Genomic DNA, 18,712 nt, shown 5'->3' on the forward strand with positions numbered 1-18,712 from the left:
AGTAATTAAACATTTAAGCAGAAAACAAACCATGGGAGTATATTTAAATATTAAATATGTTGCACATGCACATATTAAAGTAGCTGTAGTATTTTCATAATATATGCACACATGAAAACAAAGCTTTTGTGCATGACAGTTGTATGACATTAATTTAAAACTGATGAAATAATAGTTATATTTAATAAAAGAGAGTTTTATTTTCTTCTTTTAAACAGTCATGGGAGCAGAAAAACTGCATCACATGTGTCTGAAAATCATTTTTGTCAGTTTTATTATATTTCATGTAAATATAGTTCTATGCTGTTGTGGTTTAGTAATATAAAGCCACAGAACAGATGCTAAAATGTTGTAAATGATACGGTTTGGTTTCTAGATCTTTCTTTATATTCCTCCGGCTGTGCTGAAAATCAATACGGTGTCCTGTGAGCTTCAAATCAATCATCAGGATCAATAAAACCAATAGTGACAATCAATATGTCATCTGTGACCCTCAAAAATCCTCATTAAAACAGCTGGCCAAAGCCCATTTTAGCTATAGTTCAGATTTCATATGCACTTGAATTTTGTTTGGGGTCATAAACTGATGACAACATATTGGAGATTAAAAATAAAATATTGGAACATGAAATATGAGTAATGTTTGGAATAGAATACTGTGTACTGCACACTACTCAATAATAATACAAGTGACACTGGATATGTAACAAGAAACATTAACAATAAACAGCGGAATGTTACATTGTATCAGTTTATTGTTACATGTTATTTTTATCACATGACCTCAGTCAGTGCATACTGTATACAGCAAGAATATTAATATGCTGTACAATATGATTGCTGCAGCAAAAACAGTAATATTATGCTAGTTTGCTGTTCTGAATTCAGCTATAGATTCAGAGTTGATCCATAAATTCATAAAATTACACTATTTGAAAAAATATTTTGCTAATATTTCTAGACATGTAATAATTACACATGCAGTTTCATGAACGTAAATAACTGGAGAGATCAGTGTAATTTTAATATAATTGAGATACTAACAAAAAATATGTATATTTTTATTTTTCTGATTATATTTGTAATTTCAGGTAAAGTTTTAGTAATTACAACAGTAGCTGTTGTTTAAATGTATGTATATAACTTTTATTTAGAATTTTAAATAACTTTTATTGAAAATTCTATTATTTTAAATACATTTAAGTTTAAGTACTAAAATAAAAAAAACACTAATATATATATATATATATATGTGTGTGTGTGTGTGATTAAAATGATTTAGAAATATTAAAAGAACAATAATAAAAAAAATCACAATAATTTATTTAAGTTGAAGTACTAAAATTACTAAAATGATTTAGAAATATTTCCAAAAATACAAAAACCAATAAAAATATCACAATAATTTAAATAAAATAAAGCTGAAATAAAAAGATTTAAAATTACTAACATTTTTTTTATTTTTTAATTTCAGATAGTTTAATTACAACAGTAGCTGTTGTTGAAATATATGTATATAATAACTTTTATTTAGAATTTTAAATAACTTTTATTGAAAATTCAATTATTTTAAATAGATTTAAGTTGAAGTACTAAAATTATAAAAAAAACATATATATGATTAAAATTATTTAGAAATATCAAAAACAATAAAAACAATCACAATAATTTAAGTTGAAGTAAAATAAAATATAAAAAGTAAAAAAAGTAAAATTACTAAAATGATTTAATAATTAAAATAAAATAAAGCTGAAATAAAAAGATATATGAAAAACTTAAACTAAATGAAAATGGTGAATAACGTTTTAGAATGTAACATTTTAAATAGATTACTTATAGTTAATTATAATTTTATATTACTTATAATTATAATTAATTTATATATATATAGTTCGCAAATTAGCAAAAAAACTTGCTTAGAAATATGATTTAGAAATATAAAAACAATAAAACAATGTAAAAGATAATAACAATCATTTATTTAAATAAAATAAACCTGAAAAAAACCTTAAACTAAATGAAAATGTTGAATAACTTTTATTGACATTTCTATAATTTTAAACAGACTTAAGTTAAAGTACTACAGTTACTAAAAAATAATACAAATAAATATTTTTTTTAAAAACTAACCATAGTTTTTTAGTACATCAAGGTAAACTACACAAAATATGTACATTTTATTATTTTTTATTTTATAATATTATACATTTTATTAGTACTACATGGAATAACTGTACTTTTATGACTCTAAAAGGTCATTAAAAAGTGAAAATGTAAATGCTGACCTACAGTATGCACATTTGCTCATGCATACAGCTGAATGCATGTCTCCTCTAGATTGATGGATTGATTGATTGATGAATTGATTGATTGATTTAGTCTCCTCCCCCGTCAGCTGCTGTCTATAGATGTATTGATGAATTGACTGAGCTCTTTGTTTGCAGGTATTGATTGTCTGGATGAATGCGGGTATTGATTGGCTGTGTTTGTCCCTCCCCTCTTCTCTTCTGTTCTCGTCTCTGTTCTGGTCTGATGTTAGTTTGCTGAGGCTCAGCGTCAGGAGCATCTCTGCATGGAAATACATGAAGATCAAGAGCAGCTTCCACAAACACATGGTACGTGCTGCTTCAGCTTTATTCTGGTTCAATGTTTGTAGGAGCTCGAGATGTTTTGATGCTTTGATTATAGAGTCAGTATATGGGTCTTCGATGAATAACATGAGCCTTTTTAGCCTGTGTTTTGATTATTTAGTATTTTTTGTGACACATTTTAAAGTACAAAATATTCTTAGTATTTGTTTTGTCTGTCATGACGTGATCAAAACCTGAAGATCATGTTCCCCAGCATGATTTGAGATGTTTCAAAGAATATCTTGAGCTTCAGTGGAAAAAGAAAATCTGAATGTTTGAACAAAGAGTCACATGATCAGTGACACTCATTTATTTACATTCGATTAGTCCCATAGAAATTCAGCACTTTTCTTATTATATCAATTTCTCAAAATGCTTAAAAATGACTTTTAGATGCCAGTGTACATAATAAAATATTTATATATTCATTAAATCCCTTGTTTCAGGAATTTACGCATTTACAGTGCCATTTTGTGGCATAATTTGTCATTATACAAGTGTAAAATATTTCTTTATATATATTTTTGTAAAATATTTCTATGCACGTCAAAGGTAAGTTCAGTACAGACAGAATCTGATCACACTGACCTAAATAGATTTTTCTTTGCATCTTTTCAATAACCATGATGAATATTTGACTGAAATCACAGATATAAATGTATGAAAAAGAGACAATACAAAGTATTTTAGTTTCTGTTTGTCAACAGTCTGACGTACAGTAATGTCTCATATATCCACAGTAAATCAGAGTTAGTTTGCTTGTTTTTATGGCGTTTAGTGAATGTTTATTAGTTTTGAGCTCAAGTTTGTGTTTTCATATTTACAGGATCTGTGTGTGTTTACTGCAGCGTCACCACCGTAAGACTTTCTTTTTCTCTTATAAAGACTTTGGTCATTGTCAAACCTGAGGCATATTTACATATTTTTAAATGATAAATATAAATGTAAAATATAGTAAATATAAATGTAAACATACTCAATATGAATGTAAAAATATATAAATGTAAATATACTAAATATATTACTAAATATTAATGTAAACATACTAAATGTACTGCTATATAAAAATGTACGTAAACTAAATGTATTGCTAAATATAAAATGTACTAAATATACTACCAAATATAAGTGTACTAAATATAAATGTAAATATTCTAAATATATTGCTAAATACTAAATATAACTAAGTCACTTTGATTATGTGAATTTATAAATAAAAGTAAGTACATTTATTAATGTAAAAATAGTAAATATATTACTAAATATAAAAGTTATTGTACTAAAAATACTAAAATGAAAATAAAGCTAAATATACAAAATATAACTAAATATAAATTTACTAAATATACTGCTAAATGTAATTTTATGTAAATTTACTAAATGTGCTACTCATTAAATTATAAATGTAAATACATTTAAATGTAAATATATTAAATATATTACTAAATATGAATGTAAATATACAAAATATATTGCTAAATACGAAATATAACTAAATAAATTTAATTATGTAAATTTATTAATGTAAAAATAGTAAATGTTTTATTAAATATAAAAGTAAATGTACTAAAAATACTACTAAATGTAAATAAATATACATCTAAATATGCTAAATATAACTAAATATAAAATGTACTAAATATACTACTAAATATAAATGTAAAAGTACTATATTGCTAAATGAAAATGTATTATGTAAATGTACTAAATATGCTGCGTAATATGAATGTAAATGTAAATATACTAAATATATTACTAAATATAAATGTAAACATACTAAATATACTACTATATAAAAATGTAAATAAATATAAATGTAAGTAAACTAAACGTATTGCTAAATATAAAATGTACTAAATTTACTACTAAATATAAGTTTACTAAATATAAATGTAAATATACAAAATGTATTGCTAAACGTAAATGTACTAAATATAAAATAATTTAAACAAAGTAAATTTAATGTAATTAAATTAAAAGTAGGTAAATCTATTAATGTAAAAATAGTAAATATATTATTAAATATAAAAGTACATGTACTAAAAATACTAAATGTAAATAAATATAAATCTAAATATACTAAATATAAAATGTACTAAATATAATTGTAAATGTAGTCAATAGAAATGTAAATATATTAAATATATTGATAAATGTAAATGTAAGCATAGTAAACGTAAATCTAAGTAAATTTAAATGTAAACATATTAAATGTAATACTAAATATTAATGTACTAAATATACTACTACATGTAAAGAAATATAAATGTAAATATAATAAATATACAACTAAATATAAATGTCAGCATACTCAATATAAATATATTACTTAATATAAATGTAAATAAATATAAATGTAATATTTTACTAACTAGAAATGTACTAAGAATCCCTAAACCCTAAATATATTGTTAAATACAAAATATAAATATAAATATAAATACTACTAAACAAATGTACCTATACTAAATATATTACTAAACATAAATCTAAATTTACTAAACATTTTGCTAAATATAAAATGTACTAAATTTGCTACTAAATATCAATGTATTAATAAATAAATAAATATATTAAATATAATAATAATAATAATTTGATAATAATTAAATAAATAAATATATTAAATATAATAATAATAATAATAATAATAATAATAATTTGATAATAATTCAATAAATAAATATATTAAATATATTGCTAAATATAAATGCAAACATAAAAATGTAAATAAACAAAATGTAAACGCTAAATATAAATGTACTAAATTTACTAATAAAATATAAAAGTAAATCAATATAAATGTAAATATATTACTTAATATAAATGTAAATAAATATAAATGTAATATTTTACTAACTAGAAATGTACTAAGAATCCCTAAACCCTAAATATATTGTTAAATACAAAATATAAATATAAATATAAATACTACTAAACAAATGTTCCTATACTAAATAAATTACTAAACATAAATCTAAATTTACTAAACATTTTGCTAAATATAAAATGTACTAAATTTGCTACTAAATATCAATGTATTAATAAATAAATAAATATATTAAATATAATAATAATAATAATAATTTGATAATAATTCAATAAATAAATATATTAAATATAATAATAATAATAATAATTTGATAATAATTCAATAAATAAATATATTAAATATATTGCTAAATATAAATGCAAACATAAAAATGTAAATAAACAAAATGTAAACGCTAAATATAAATGTACTAAATTTACTAATAAAATATAAAAGTAAATCAATATAAATGTAAATATATTACTTAATATAAATGTAAATAAATATAAATGTAATATTTTACTAACTAGAAATGTACTAAGAATCCCTAAACCCTAAATATATTGTTAAATACAAAATATAAATATAAATATAAATACTACTAAACAAATGTACCTATACTAAATATATTACTAAACATAAATCTAAATTTACTAAACATTTTGCTAAATATAAAATGTACTAAATTTGCTACTAAATATCAATGTATTAATAAATAAATAAATATATTAAATATAATAATAATAATAATAATAATTTGATAATAATTAAATAAATAAATATATTAAATATATTACTAAATATAAAAGTTATTGTACTAAAAATACTAAAATGAAAATACAGCTAAATATACAAAATATAACTAAATATAAATTTACTAAATATACTGCTAAATGTAATTTTATGTAAATTTACTAAATGTGCTACTCATTAAATTATAAATGTAAATACATTTAAATGTAAATATATTAAATATATTACTAAATATGAATGTAAATATACAAAATGTATTGCTAAACGTAAATGTACTAAATATAAAATAATTTAAACAAAGTAAATTTAATGTAATTAAATTAAAAGTAGGTAAATCTATTAATGTAAAAATAGTAAATATATTATTAAATATAAAAGTACATGTACTAAAAATACTAAATGTAAAAAAAAATAAATCTAAATATACTAAATATAAAATGTACTAAATATAATTGTAAATGTAGTCAATAGAAATGTAAATATATTAAATATATTGATAAATGTAAATGTAAGCATAGTAAACGTAAATCTAAGTAAATTTAAATGTAAACATATTAAATGTAATACTAAATATTAATGTACTAAATATACTCCTACATGTAAAGAAATATAAATGTAAACATAATAAATATACAACTAAATATAAATGTCAGCATACTCAATATAAATATATTACTTAATATAAATGTAAATAAATATAAATGTAATATTTTACTAACTAGAAATGTACTAAGAATCCCTAAACCCTAAATATATTGTTAAATACAAAATATAAATATAAATATAAATACTACTAAACAAATGTACCTATACTAAATATATTACTAAACATAAATCTAAATTTACTAAACATTTTGCTAAATATAAAATGTACTAAATTTGCTACTAAATATCAATGTATTAATAAATAAATAAATATATTAAATATAATAATAATAATAATAATTTGATAATAATTCAATAAATAAATATATTAAATATATTGCTAAATATAAATGCAATTATAAAAATGTAAATAAACAAAACGTAAACGCTAAATATAAATGTACTAAATTTACTAATAAATATATAAGTAAATCAATATAAATGTAAATATGCTAAATATACTACAAAATATAAATGTCTCCATTAAAAAAAAAAAAATTAAGTTGGTAATGAAGCTGATCTCACTGATTTGTAGCTCTGCTGATTTGGAGACGATGGTCACGATGAGAGATCGAGACATTCAGCGTCTGGAACAGGAAGTCCGGCGACTTCAGCGTCTGCTGCAGGAAGTCCAGGAGCGATCGGCCAATCACGTCGCTCTGCTGCAGCAGCAACTGGCCAATAAATCACAGCACATAGAGGTAGAAACATTTCATTATGAAGAGTGATTATTAAAGAAAGAGTTCAGTCATTCACACTAACGTCCCGTCTGTTCATTAGAGACTTCAGGCCAAGTTACAATCCCAGCAGGACTATGAGAAGATCAAAACTGAGCTCAGGTACACAAATACATTCCCTCCTCATATAATCAACAATAATATAATATTACAAATGATCACAACGTCTCTTTATTGTGACTTTCAGGAGCCTTCGAACGCTGATGCAAACTACAGATGATGTGTCGGTACGAGAAACAAGCTTTTCAATTACTTTTCCACTAAATACTGTATTTATATGACAGAAATACTAATAGTATGTAAGTTTCTGAATCCATTGATTGAGATTGTGCTCTAAAGTGAGGCGTTTGCTGGCAGCGCCACCTATTGGTGAACAATGAGTGTCATAAACTCACATTGGTTATTTAATTCATGTGTTTTTTTTCCTTTGTCAGGTGTTTTCTCCTCCATCAGATGTCAGGATTGTCTCTGTTGATAATGGTGAGTGTTTTATCACACTTTTGTTATTTGGAAAAGAGCAGCTCAGACATTCTGCCCGAAATCTCCTTTTGTTTGCCTGTTTTGATGAGGAACACAGTCTTGTTTTTTGTCAGCCAATTTCCTTTAAGCCTAAATATTTACTTTAAGTCTCTCTGATATTTAAAGTTAGTATATTAATAATTGAAAAATACATTCACGTTTATTCACATGATATGCAGGTAAACATATAAAACATGTAGGTGTTTTATTTTGATTTAGTTTTTGTTTGTAAATTATGTATTCTAATTTCGATTTATTTTTTAAGATTTTTTTTTATTTAATTCTAATTTTAATTTTTCAAATAAAATGTCAGCTTTTTTAGTATATTTTATTTTTTGTAGTTTTTATTTTAAAATGGTTTATTTTAATTCATTTAAAAATAAAAAATAAAAAACACATTTTTGAAAAAAAAACAGCTTTTTAGTCAGTTTTTTAATTAATTTTATTTTTAAATGAGGTATTTCAATTTTAATTTATTTTAAATAATATATTTATATTATAGTAAGTGTTTTATTTTTATTTGTTCTATTTTACAATATTTGTTTTCACTTTTTACCAAATGTTTTATTTTAAAATGTATTCTAATTTTATTTTTTCAAATAAAATGTCAGCTTTTTTTAGTACATTTATTTTTAGTAGTTTTTATTTTTAAAAATGATTTTAAATTATTTCAGATAAAATATTTCAGCTTAAAATGAAAAATAAAATTGTTTATAAAAAATAAATACAAACAGCTTTTTAGTTTTTTAGCGAGTTTTATTTTTACATTAGTTATTTACATTTTAATGTATTTCAAATCATATATTTATATTTTTTAGTAAGTGCTTTTGTTTTGCTTTTATTTTAAAATGATTTATTCTAATTTATTTAAAATAAAACATTTCAGCTTTTGTTTTTAGCGTTTTTTTTTTTATTTTTAAATTATTTCTGCTTATTTATTTCGTCTTTTATTTTTTTATTTGTTTTACTTTAAAATGTATTCTAATTTACATTTCCATGTCATCTTTTTTTAGAATATTTATTTTTAGTAGTTTTTATTTTTAAAAATGTTTTACATGATTTAAAATAAAACATTTCAGATTTTTTGGGCAAGTGTTCTTTTTTTAATGTATTTAATTTTTGTGGTAAAAAAACATTTTTTATTTTTTAGTAGTTTTTATGTTTAAATGAGTTTTTCCAATTTTAATTAAATTCAAATAATATTTTTAAGCTTTTTTGGCAAGTGTGTTATTTTGATGTTTTTATTTTACAATTATTTGTTCTAATCTATTTAAAATAAAACATTTTAGTTTTTTTACTAAGTGATTTTTGATTTGTTTTCACTTTAAAATTATTTAAACTAATGTTAATTTATTTCAAATAAAATATTTCTGTTTTATTTATTTACTTTAAATAGTCATTTACTTATTTAATGACTTACATTTTTATTTTCATCAACTCACAGACCTCAGTTTGGTAAATCCTGCTACAACGTGAGCTCTTTAAACTGAACATACAGTGTAACCCATCCTAAAAACAAACATAAAATCTACATGGTACAGTCTAATTCACATAGAAAGAAAAAATGCAGTAATGTAACTGTATGTCTGATGTGTTCATACGTTTGCTCACTGTCAGATCGTGTGATCCAGACGGAGGTAAAAACTCCAGAGTTTCATCCCTCCGTCGGGAAGGAGGAAGTGCTGAATGAATCGTCATCATCATCTTCATCATCTCTGAGCCTCCAGAGCTTCATCAAAGAGGAGTGCGACTCCGGTGGCGACGATGACGGGTGTGAGTTTGACACGACTCGATTAGCTCAGCAGGTCAAAGAGGCTCTTCAGCGCCTCAACATCGGCCAGCGGGTGTTCGGTCACTACGTGCTCGGTCTCTCTCAGGGAACCGTCAGCGACATACTGGCCCGACCCAAACCCTGGAGCAAACTCACCAGCAGAGGAAAAGAGCCCTTCCTGAGGATGAAGCACTTCCTGTCCGATGAGCACAGCATCCGAACGCTCAGCGTCATCCAGGAGAGACTGAGAGGTGAGAGGATGGACGGAGTATTGATGCAATAATGATATTCATTGATACATCTTGTTTTGTTTTCAGAAAGAAAGAAAAATAGGGCAACCAAAATTTAAAAAAAAAAAAAAATCTAGATTTATCATTATTTTTTTTTAATGGTAAATTCTGTTAGCTTCTTTTAAATCAAATAATATCTTCAACTTAATATCTTAATAGCTAATTAATAGCTTTTTTTGTAGTTTTTATTTTTAAAAATGATTTTAATTTTTGATTTAGTTTTTGTTTGTAAATTATTTATTCTGATTTCAATTTATCTTTAAGCTTTTTTAGTACATTTTAGTAGTTTAGTATATTTTTAAAAATTGCATTTTAATTTATTTCAGCTTTTTGGTAAGTGTTTTTTTTTATTTAGTTTATATATATATACATATATATATTACTTAAGAAGAAATGTTGTCTTGTCAGCTGTCGGATTGTGTTTTGTTTTTGTTTTCCAGTGAATGTTGATTGTCTAAATCAGATTGTGTGTGTTTGTGTCTGGTTTCTGAAGGCATCTTGGTCCCGTGTGTTCGTCCTCCAGACGTGAACTCAGACGACGTGATCAGGAAGATTCTGGATCAGAGTCGTCTGCAGAGTCAGTTCAGCCTCTCATCTCACATTTACAACTATTTAAAAAATAACTTATTATTCTTTGTTAATTATTAATAGAGCTAACACAGCAATGTTTGGGATTTATTATTTACATTTAATGCATTTATGTTTTTAATTTTTTTTTTTTTTTTAAATGCATGATGGAATAAGTTTCTTTGTTGCCTTGGAACATTCGGAAATAATATGTTTATTTTTTAATCAACTAAAATAAGCCTTATTTAAAACATTTTCTTGGCAACTATAACTGAAGTAAATAAGTTTCATTTGAAGTACTAAAATTACTTAAATTAAAATAGCAATAAAAATATATTTTATGTAGAATTATTTTTAAAAATTTAATTTAAATAAAATAAACATTAACTGAAATAAAACATTTTAAAATTACCTATTTTATTTCTGATAAAATACTGATAAAATACTATTTTTATTTATTTTAACCTAACATAATAAAAGAACTTAAATAAATATATAAGGCTGTTTAGTTGTTTTTTTTTTTTTTTAGGTAACTTTTATTTTATCTCAATTAATGATTAATGACTTTTTTTTTTTAATTAAAACTAAACTAAACCAGAAATAAAAAAATACTTGGAAATATTAAAAAACAAACAAACAAACATTATTTGAAATAAAATGTATAAAAATCTACTTATTTTATTTCTGCATGATGGAGATGCAGTCTTGTTATTGTTAACTAATAATAATAATAATAATAATAATACTCAATTTCAGCAATTTAAATAAACAACAACAAAAAAATTAGATGAAAAACAAACTTTAAAGTCCTAAATTATTACATTTTGGTATTAAATCATACTTTATTCTTTTAGTATGACTTAGATACTATTAGTTTTATTAATATTTTAAAAAAACATACTTATTTTATTTCTGCCAGTTTCCAAAGCAACATTTCCAATGAACTGAAATTAAAAATTAAACCGTATAACTTTCTAGACTTTTTTCATTTAACATTTATTTTATTTCAAGTTATTATTATTATTATTATTATTATTATTATTATTATTATTTAGTTTTAGTTAACTAGTTAAATTTTGCCTTGGCAACTAACTGAAATAAGTTGAAGTTGAGGTACTAAAATTACTTAAACTAAAATAGCAATACAAATAAACCGTATTTAGAAGTGTTTTTATATTTTATTCATATTTTTAAAAATAAACATGAACTGAAATAAAAGATTTTAAATTTTTTTTTTTTTTTTTATTATTAACAATTAATTTTATTTATTTTTTTTTCCAGATGATAATTTTTTATTTATTTTAACCTAACATAACAAAATAACTAAAACTGAAATAAATATATAAAGCTATTTAGATGATTGATTTTTTTTTTTTTTTTTGAGTTAACATTTTTTATTATCTTAATTAATTTTTTTATTATCTTAATTATATTGGCAACTAACTGAAATAATTACATTGAAGTACTAAAATTAAGCAGAAGTACTAAAACTACCTAACTTAAAATGGAAATAAAAATAACTTGGAAAAATAAATATACATAAACATAAAAATGAACAAACAAACAAACATTATCTGAAATAAAAATATAATACTTTCTTTTTTTTCTGCCAGTTTCCAAAGTGTAATTTTCATTTTTTTTTTTCTTTTAGAAAATGTAAGTACTATTTTTAAGTTTATTATTATTACACTGATTAGAAATTTGGCCTTGGCAGCTAACTGAAATGAGTTGAAGTTGAAGTACTAAATTAATAAAAAATAACTTTTTTAAAGCTGTGTAGAAACATTAAAGATATTGAGCAAATTCAGTGAATTTAAATTTGTGATTCTAGCAAAATCTGAAGATTACCTGAGATTGATTGATGTACTGACAGTCCTAAATCTTGAGTTTGTCCTTGTTGTTTCAGTGCTGGATGGTGATGATGACGATGATGGAGGCAGTGATGGAGACGCGTCAGACAACGTCATCAGGAACATCCTGCAGCAGGCCAAACATGAGATGCAGACGCCTGCGACGAACGACACGTGTGATGCACCGGTCCGGCAGGAAGAGGAGGATTATGGGACGCTGGAGCCCAGCGTTCAGTCCCCGGTTGATTTTGTCCAAAGCATCATCCAGAAGGTCAAATGTGAACTGGATGAAGATTCTGAGCCCTCAGTTTCTCCGTGTTCTATCAGCCGCTCATTCCAGACGCTTCCAGCAGATCCGGATCAGAGAGCGCAGGTGTTTAGCAGGTCTGAGGAGAACACAGAGACGCGTGAGAGACCTCGTTCATGTCCGACCGCCGTCAGCAGCAGCTTTGAGCTTCAGTCTCTGGATCTGGACACGTTCAGCATCACACAGAGAGTCAAAGAAACTCTCATGATCAACAACATAGGTTTGTGTTCAGTTTGTGCTCAATAGAGATCAGAGTTTGTGCTTCAGACATTAATGATTCCTCAGATCAGTACTGATCTAATGCATCATTTCCACCTGCTGGAGCAGAAAACAGCTGGAAAAAAGGTGCATGATTGAGGAACACGAGTCTACAGACCAGAAGCAATGTTGTTATTGTTGACTAAAATAAATAAATAAATAAATAAATATTTTTTTCCGCAATTAAAATAAACCTCAAATAAAAATAAAATATAAATATTAGATGAAAACAAACTTAAACATCTTTAAATATTATACTTTATTATTTTAATATGATTTAAATACTATTATAGTTTTTATTACATTTAAAAAAAAAAAATTAAATGTTATTTTAATTTTAAAATTCTAGTCATTTTATATATATATATATATATTATATTATATATATATATATATATTAAAAACACAGAAAATGACTAGAATTTTAATTAATTTAATATATTTATTTTAATATATTTATATTATATATATATATATATATATATATATTACATATTACATAGTTTTATTAAACTATAAGTTTTAGTTTTAGTTTTATAAACTAAGTGATAATGAAGAGTGTTGCCTATTTTATTTTATTTTATTTTATTTTATTAAAAGAACTTTTTTTTATTTGAAGATTAACTACATTAACCTTGACTTGGCAACTAACTGAAATAAATACATTTAAGTTAAAGTACTAAATTACTTAAAATTAAAATGGAAATAAAAATAAATTAAAACTATATAGACATTTAAATATCTAACAAAAACAAAATAAAAAATTAAATAAAAAGATCTAAAAATAAAGGCTAGATATGATATATTTAAAGAAAACATTATTAATTAAATAATAAATAATACAATTTCTGATTATCATCAATGGACGTGTAATGTACCAAAAATTGTACATTTGATTTCAAATTTCAGTAATTTATTTTTTTCATCCATATTTTTATTGGTAATTTAATGTTTGATAATTTAATGTAAAGAAAGTACATTCTCTTATTTATTTATTTATTTATTTGTTGGATTACTAATCTAATGTTACGTAATTTCACATGTATTCAGTTTGGTTTGGAGACTAAATGGTAAACAATGGTAAGAAAGTTTGCTAATAAAGTCCCTTTTGGTGACTGATAAAGTTGAAAAACTGAACCTAATTTATAATTTATAAAATAATTTCAGATGAAGATTGTTTTTGGCATGAAATGTACCAAAAGTTGTACATTTACATTTGACTTACAAGATGAATTGTTTTATATCTGTTTATATTTAATAGTGCTGCTCTTGATTATTGTTGTTTTGGCAGGTCAGCGTGTGTTTGGCGAAGAGGTTTTGGGTTTAACACAAAGCTCGGTGTCTGAACTGCTGTCGCACCCCAAACCCTGGACGAAACTCAGTCTGAAAGGAAAGGAAAACTTCGTTCGGATGCATCTGTGGCTCCAAGACCCTCAAAAGGTCCAGAAGCTCAACGCTATAAAGAAAATGGACCAGAGAGGTAAACATGTGTTTCATTTACTCACCCTTAGGCCATCTGAGATGTAGATGAGTTTGTTTCTTCATCAGATTTGTAGAAATGTGTCATTCCAACACTGTCTCACCAACGGATCCTCTGCAGTGAACGGGTGGCAATAAAATAAATACAAATATTTTAATTGAGTCATTTTAATTTTGTTTTTCCCCCATTTTTATTTAAATTTTAAAGTTCTAGTCATTTTTCTGCTTTTATAATTAAAAATATTTTAATTTTAGTCATTTAGTAATTTAGTTTTTGTCCTCCGTTGTCATTTACATTTTAAAGTTCTAGTAATTTTTCTTTGTTTTTATAATTAAAAATATTTTAATTTAGTAATTTAGTTTTTTCCCTGATTTTATTTAAATGTTAAAGTTCTCTTAATTTTTTCTGTTTTTATAATTAAAAATATTTTAATTTAGCCATTTAGTTTTTGTCCCCCATTTTTATTTAAAATTTAAAGTTCAAGTCATTTTTCTGTGTTTTTATAATTAAAAATATTTAAATTTAGTCATTTTAATTTTGTTTATTCCCCGTTTTTATTTTAATTTTAAAGTTCTAGTCATTTTTCTGTGTTTTTATAATTACAAATATTTTAATTTAGTCATTTTAATTTATTTTTTCCCCTGTTTTTATGTAAATTTTAAAGTTCTAGTAATTTTTCTGTTTTCTGTAATTATAAATATTTTAATTTACTAATTGCAACTTTGTTTTTTTCCCCCGTTTTTATTTAACTTTTAAAGTTCTAGTCATTTTTCTGTGTTTTTCATAATTATAAATATTTTAATTTAGTCATTTTAATTTTGCTTTTGCCTGTTTTTATTTTAATTTTAAAGTTCTACTAATTTTTCTGTTTTTATAATTAAAAATATTTTAATTTAGTCATTTTATTTTGTTTTTGTCCCCCGTATTTACATTTTACAGTTCTAGTCATTTTTTTGTGTTTTTATAATAAAAATATTTTAATTTAGTGATTGTAAATCTCATTCTGGGTGCCGTTAGAATGAGAGTCCAAACAGCTGATTAAAAACATCACAATAATCCACAAAACAACTCCAGTCCATTGATTAACATCTTGAGAAGACAAAAGCTGAAACAAATCCAGCTTTTAAAACAAAGACATTTTACACTAAAATAAGTGAGTCCATAACCCAAAATAACGCTTCCTCCAGTGACTCTCATTCTGACGGCACCCATTCACTGCAGAGGATCCGTTGGTGAGACAGTGATGCAATGACGCATTTCTACAAATCTGATGAAGAAACAAACTCATCTACATCTCGTATGGCCTGAAGGTGAACATATTTTCAGCAAATGTTCATTTTTGGGTGAACTATCCCTTTAAATGATCCTCATTAGTGTTCAATGTCTGTTCCTTCGCAGCTCGTCTCAAACGCTCTCTGATTGGATCAGACTGTGATTCACACAGGACGTTGGACGCAAGAGGACACAGGTTTTGTGATGGTTGGGGACGGTGTGATGTGATAAAGAAGCCGCGTGTCATCCTCAGTCCTCAGGAGAGAGAGACGCTGATGGCGGCGTATCAGACGGAGCCGTATCCGTCTCCATACACTGTGGAGAGACTCGCGGCACAGCTAGGCCTTCAGACTAGTACTGTTAGTAACTGGTTCTACAACCACAGGTTAGTGACAGCTTGATTTTTTTTTTGATAATAACAGCTCAGTTTACATCAGGGGTTTGTGAGTTGATGAAAAGCTAAAAATGAAATCAAGTAAAGGAGTTGAAATAAAATCATGATGTAACTTAGTTTGATTATCACTTTATTTACACAATTTTCCAGCATTTCTGTGAATAGATGTTTACAGCATTTCACCATCATTCCACCAAAATATGAGCTTGAAATTTGAATGTTTGAAAGTGAGGAATGTAAGACATAAATATAAATATTATTGTTACTTGAAGTCTAAAATAAAACAATTATTGGGCTTATAATTACCATTTTTTTTATTTTTTATTTGACAATTGTGATTTACAACAGTAATATATTAATTGCATAATTAAAGATAAATATAAGTAAAATTAAATATACTTAAAATAAATTATTTTAAATATTTTATTTTTTGATTACATGTATACAGAGAGAGAGAGATGCACATTCACATACTATAAAAAATAACAAAATATAAAATTTATTCATATTCAATTTATATATAAAATTACATATTAATAAAATAACCTTAATGTATTAATATATATTAAATATACATTTAATATATTAAATATGTTATTTATTACATAACATTAATATAAAATAACATATGAATAAATATTACACACACATATATATATATATATATATATATATATATATATATATAAATCTATATTCTAAATAAATAAATAAAAATTTTATATATATATATATATATATATATATATAAATAACATCAATATTCTGACAAATGAAAAATAGTACACAAAATAATTCTAATAAGAAATAAAATATTAAGTATTTTTGTATATATTTTATAATATATTATATATATATATATATATATATATATATATATATACACACACAAAATCATTCTAAAACAAAAAACATCAAAATTAAATGTGAAGTGACCATTAACCAACATCTGTGAACCAAGTAAATGAATGTGATGTTAAATTATAGAAATAACTTAAAATGTCAGGTGTTTTCATGAAAGTATTTTACGTCTAGGGGGTTTGGGTAATAAAAATATTTAGGAATCTCTGATCTAGATGAACAAAAGCAAAATTCTGTTTTTGGTACAAAAAAAATTAAGTTCAAGGAGAAAAAAAAATATTATATGAGCCCTTCAAACTTGCACAAAATCTTCTTATAGAGTTCAAGAAAAAAAACGTAATTCACAAACCTTTGCTTTCTCTCTGTTAACAGGTCTAGAATTAGACGAGATGGTTTTTCAGAACCACTACAAACCAGAACATTTCAGAATCCAGCGGCTTCAAGGCCGGTTTCAGACAGTTTAGTCCGAATCAAACAGGAACCCAGCGATGGAGACACGGAAGAGGATGCAGATCTACAGAGAGAACAACACAGTCACGTCTCTGTCGGCGTACAGTCTGTCATGAGTGTAAAGAGAGAGAAAACTGAAGATCTTTCAGATCTGTGAGATGAACAAGGACTTTACCTGTCCAACAATAAAGAACAATCTCAGGAACATCACAAGATCTTCATGAACTCACACGATCCTCTCACTGCTTGATCTCTAAGTGTGACCACAACTTAATGTCAATTTCAGTGTTTTTTTAAAATTCATATTTTTCATTTATTTTTATTGTTCAGTTTAATGAAAAATAAACCCTGAATGGCCAAATTGGTCTATATTTTTTAGTATGACTAAAGAATAATTGCTGGTTGTGTATTTGTTTGATAACTACTTGCGTAAGTTCATTTATGTTCAGTTTGGTTTGGTGACTAAATGGTAAACAATGATGTTTGCTAATAAATGAAAGTCCCTTTTGCTGACTGATGTATATGATTTGTTGAATTATGATGCTAATGAAAGGCTTCTAAATAAATAAATGTAAATATAAATGTTTTAAAAAATGAACAATGGCATTTTATTAAAACAATCTACAATATACTGCCAGTGATTTAACTCAAGACCAAACAGATTTACTAATATATATATATATATATATATATATACTTGAAATAAATTAAATGTTAACTGAAATAAAAAATAACAATTTTTCTTTTAGTTTAACTAAAGTAACTAAAACTGAAATTTATTAATAAAATATATAAACATTAAAGACATAGCTGCCTTGTCACAATTCTGTATTGTTAAAGGCGGTATATAAATAAAGGTAAAAAAACAAAACAAAAAAAACAACATATATATACATATATATATATATATATATATATATATACACACACACATATACACACATATATATACATACATGTGTTCATATATACATATTTATATACACATATATATACATACATACATATACACATATATATACACGTTCATATATATATTTATGTACACACACACACACACATATATATACAGTGTTGGGGAGTAACTAGTTACATGCAACGGAATTACGTAATTTA

The 18,712-nt window shown here is 24.3% G+C and overlaps 1 protein-coding gene across 1 annotated transcript; it reads left to right on the forward strand.

Annotated features, from left to right (window-relative positions):
* The first annotated feature begins 2,334 nt into the window (after positions 1–2,334).
* Positions 2,335–18,047, forward strand: cux2a (cut-like homeobox 2a). Its single transcript, XM_051110094.1, has 12 exons — positions 2,335–2,615; positions 3,457–3,488; positions 7,376–7,541; positions 7,621–7,679; positions 7,765–7,804; positions 8,012–8,057; positions 9,714–10,118; positions 10,651–10,734; positions 12,631–13,101; positions 14,431–14,619; positions 16,018–16,276; positions 17,519–18,047. Exons 1-12 carry the CDS (start codon positions 2,460–2,462, stop codon positions 17,751–17,753), a joined length of 2,142 nt encoding a protein of 713 aa, XP_050966051.1. The 5' UTR covers positions 2,335–2,459; the 3' UTR covers positions 17,754–18,047.
* Positions 18,048–18,712: the final 665 nt, after the last annotated feature.

This window comes from Labeo rohita, chromosome 5 (assembly GCF_022985175.1).
Source record: "Labeo rohita strain BAU-BD-2019 chromosome 5, IGBB_LRoh.1.0, whole genome shotgun sequence".
NCBI lineage: Eukaryota > Metazoa > Chordata > Actinopteri > Cypriniformes > Cyprinidae > Labeo > Labeo rohita.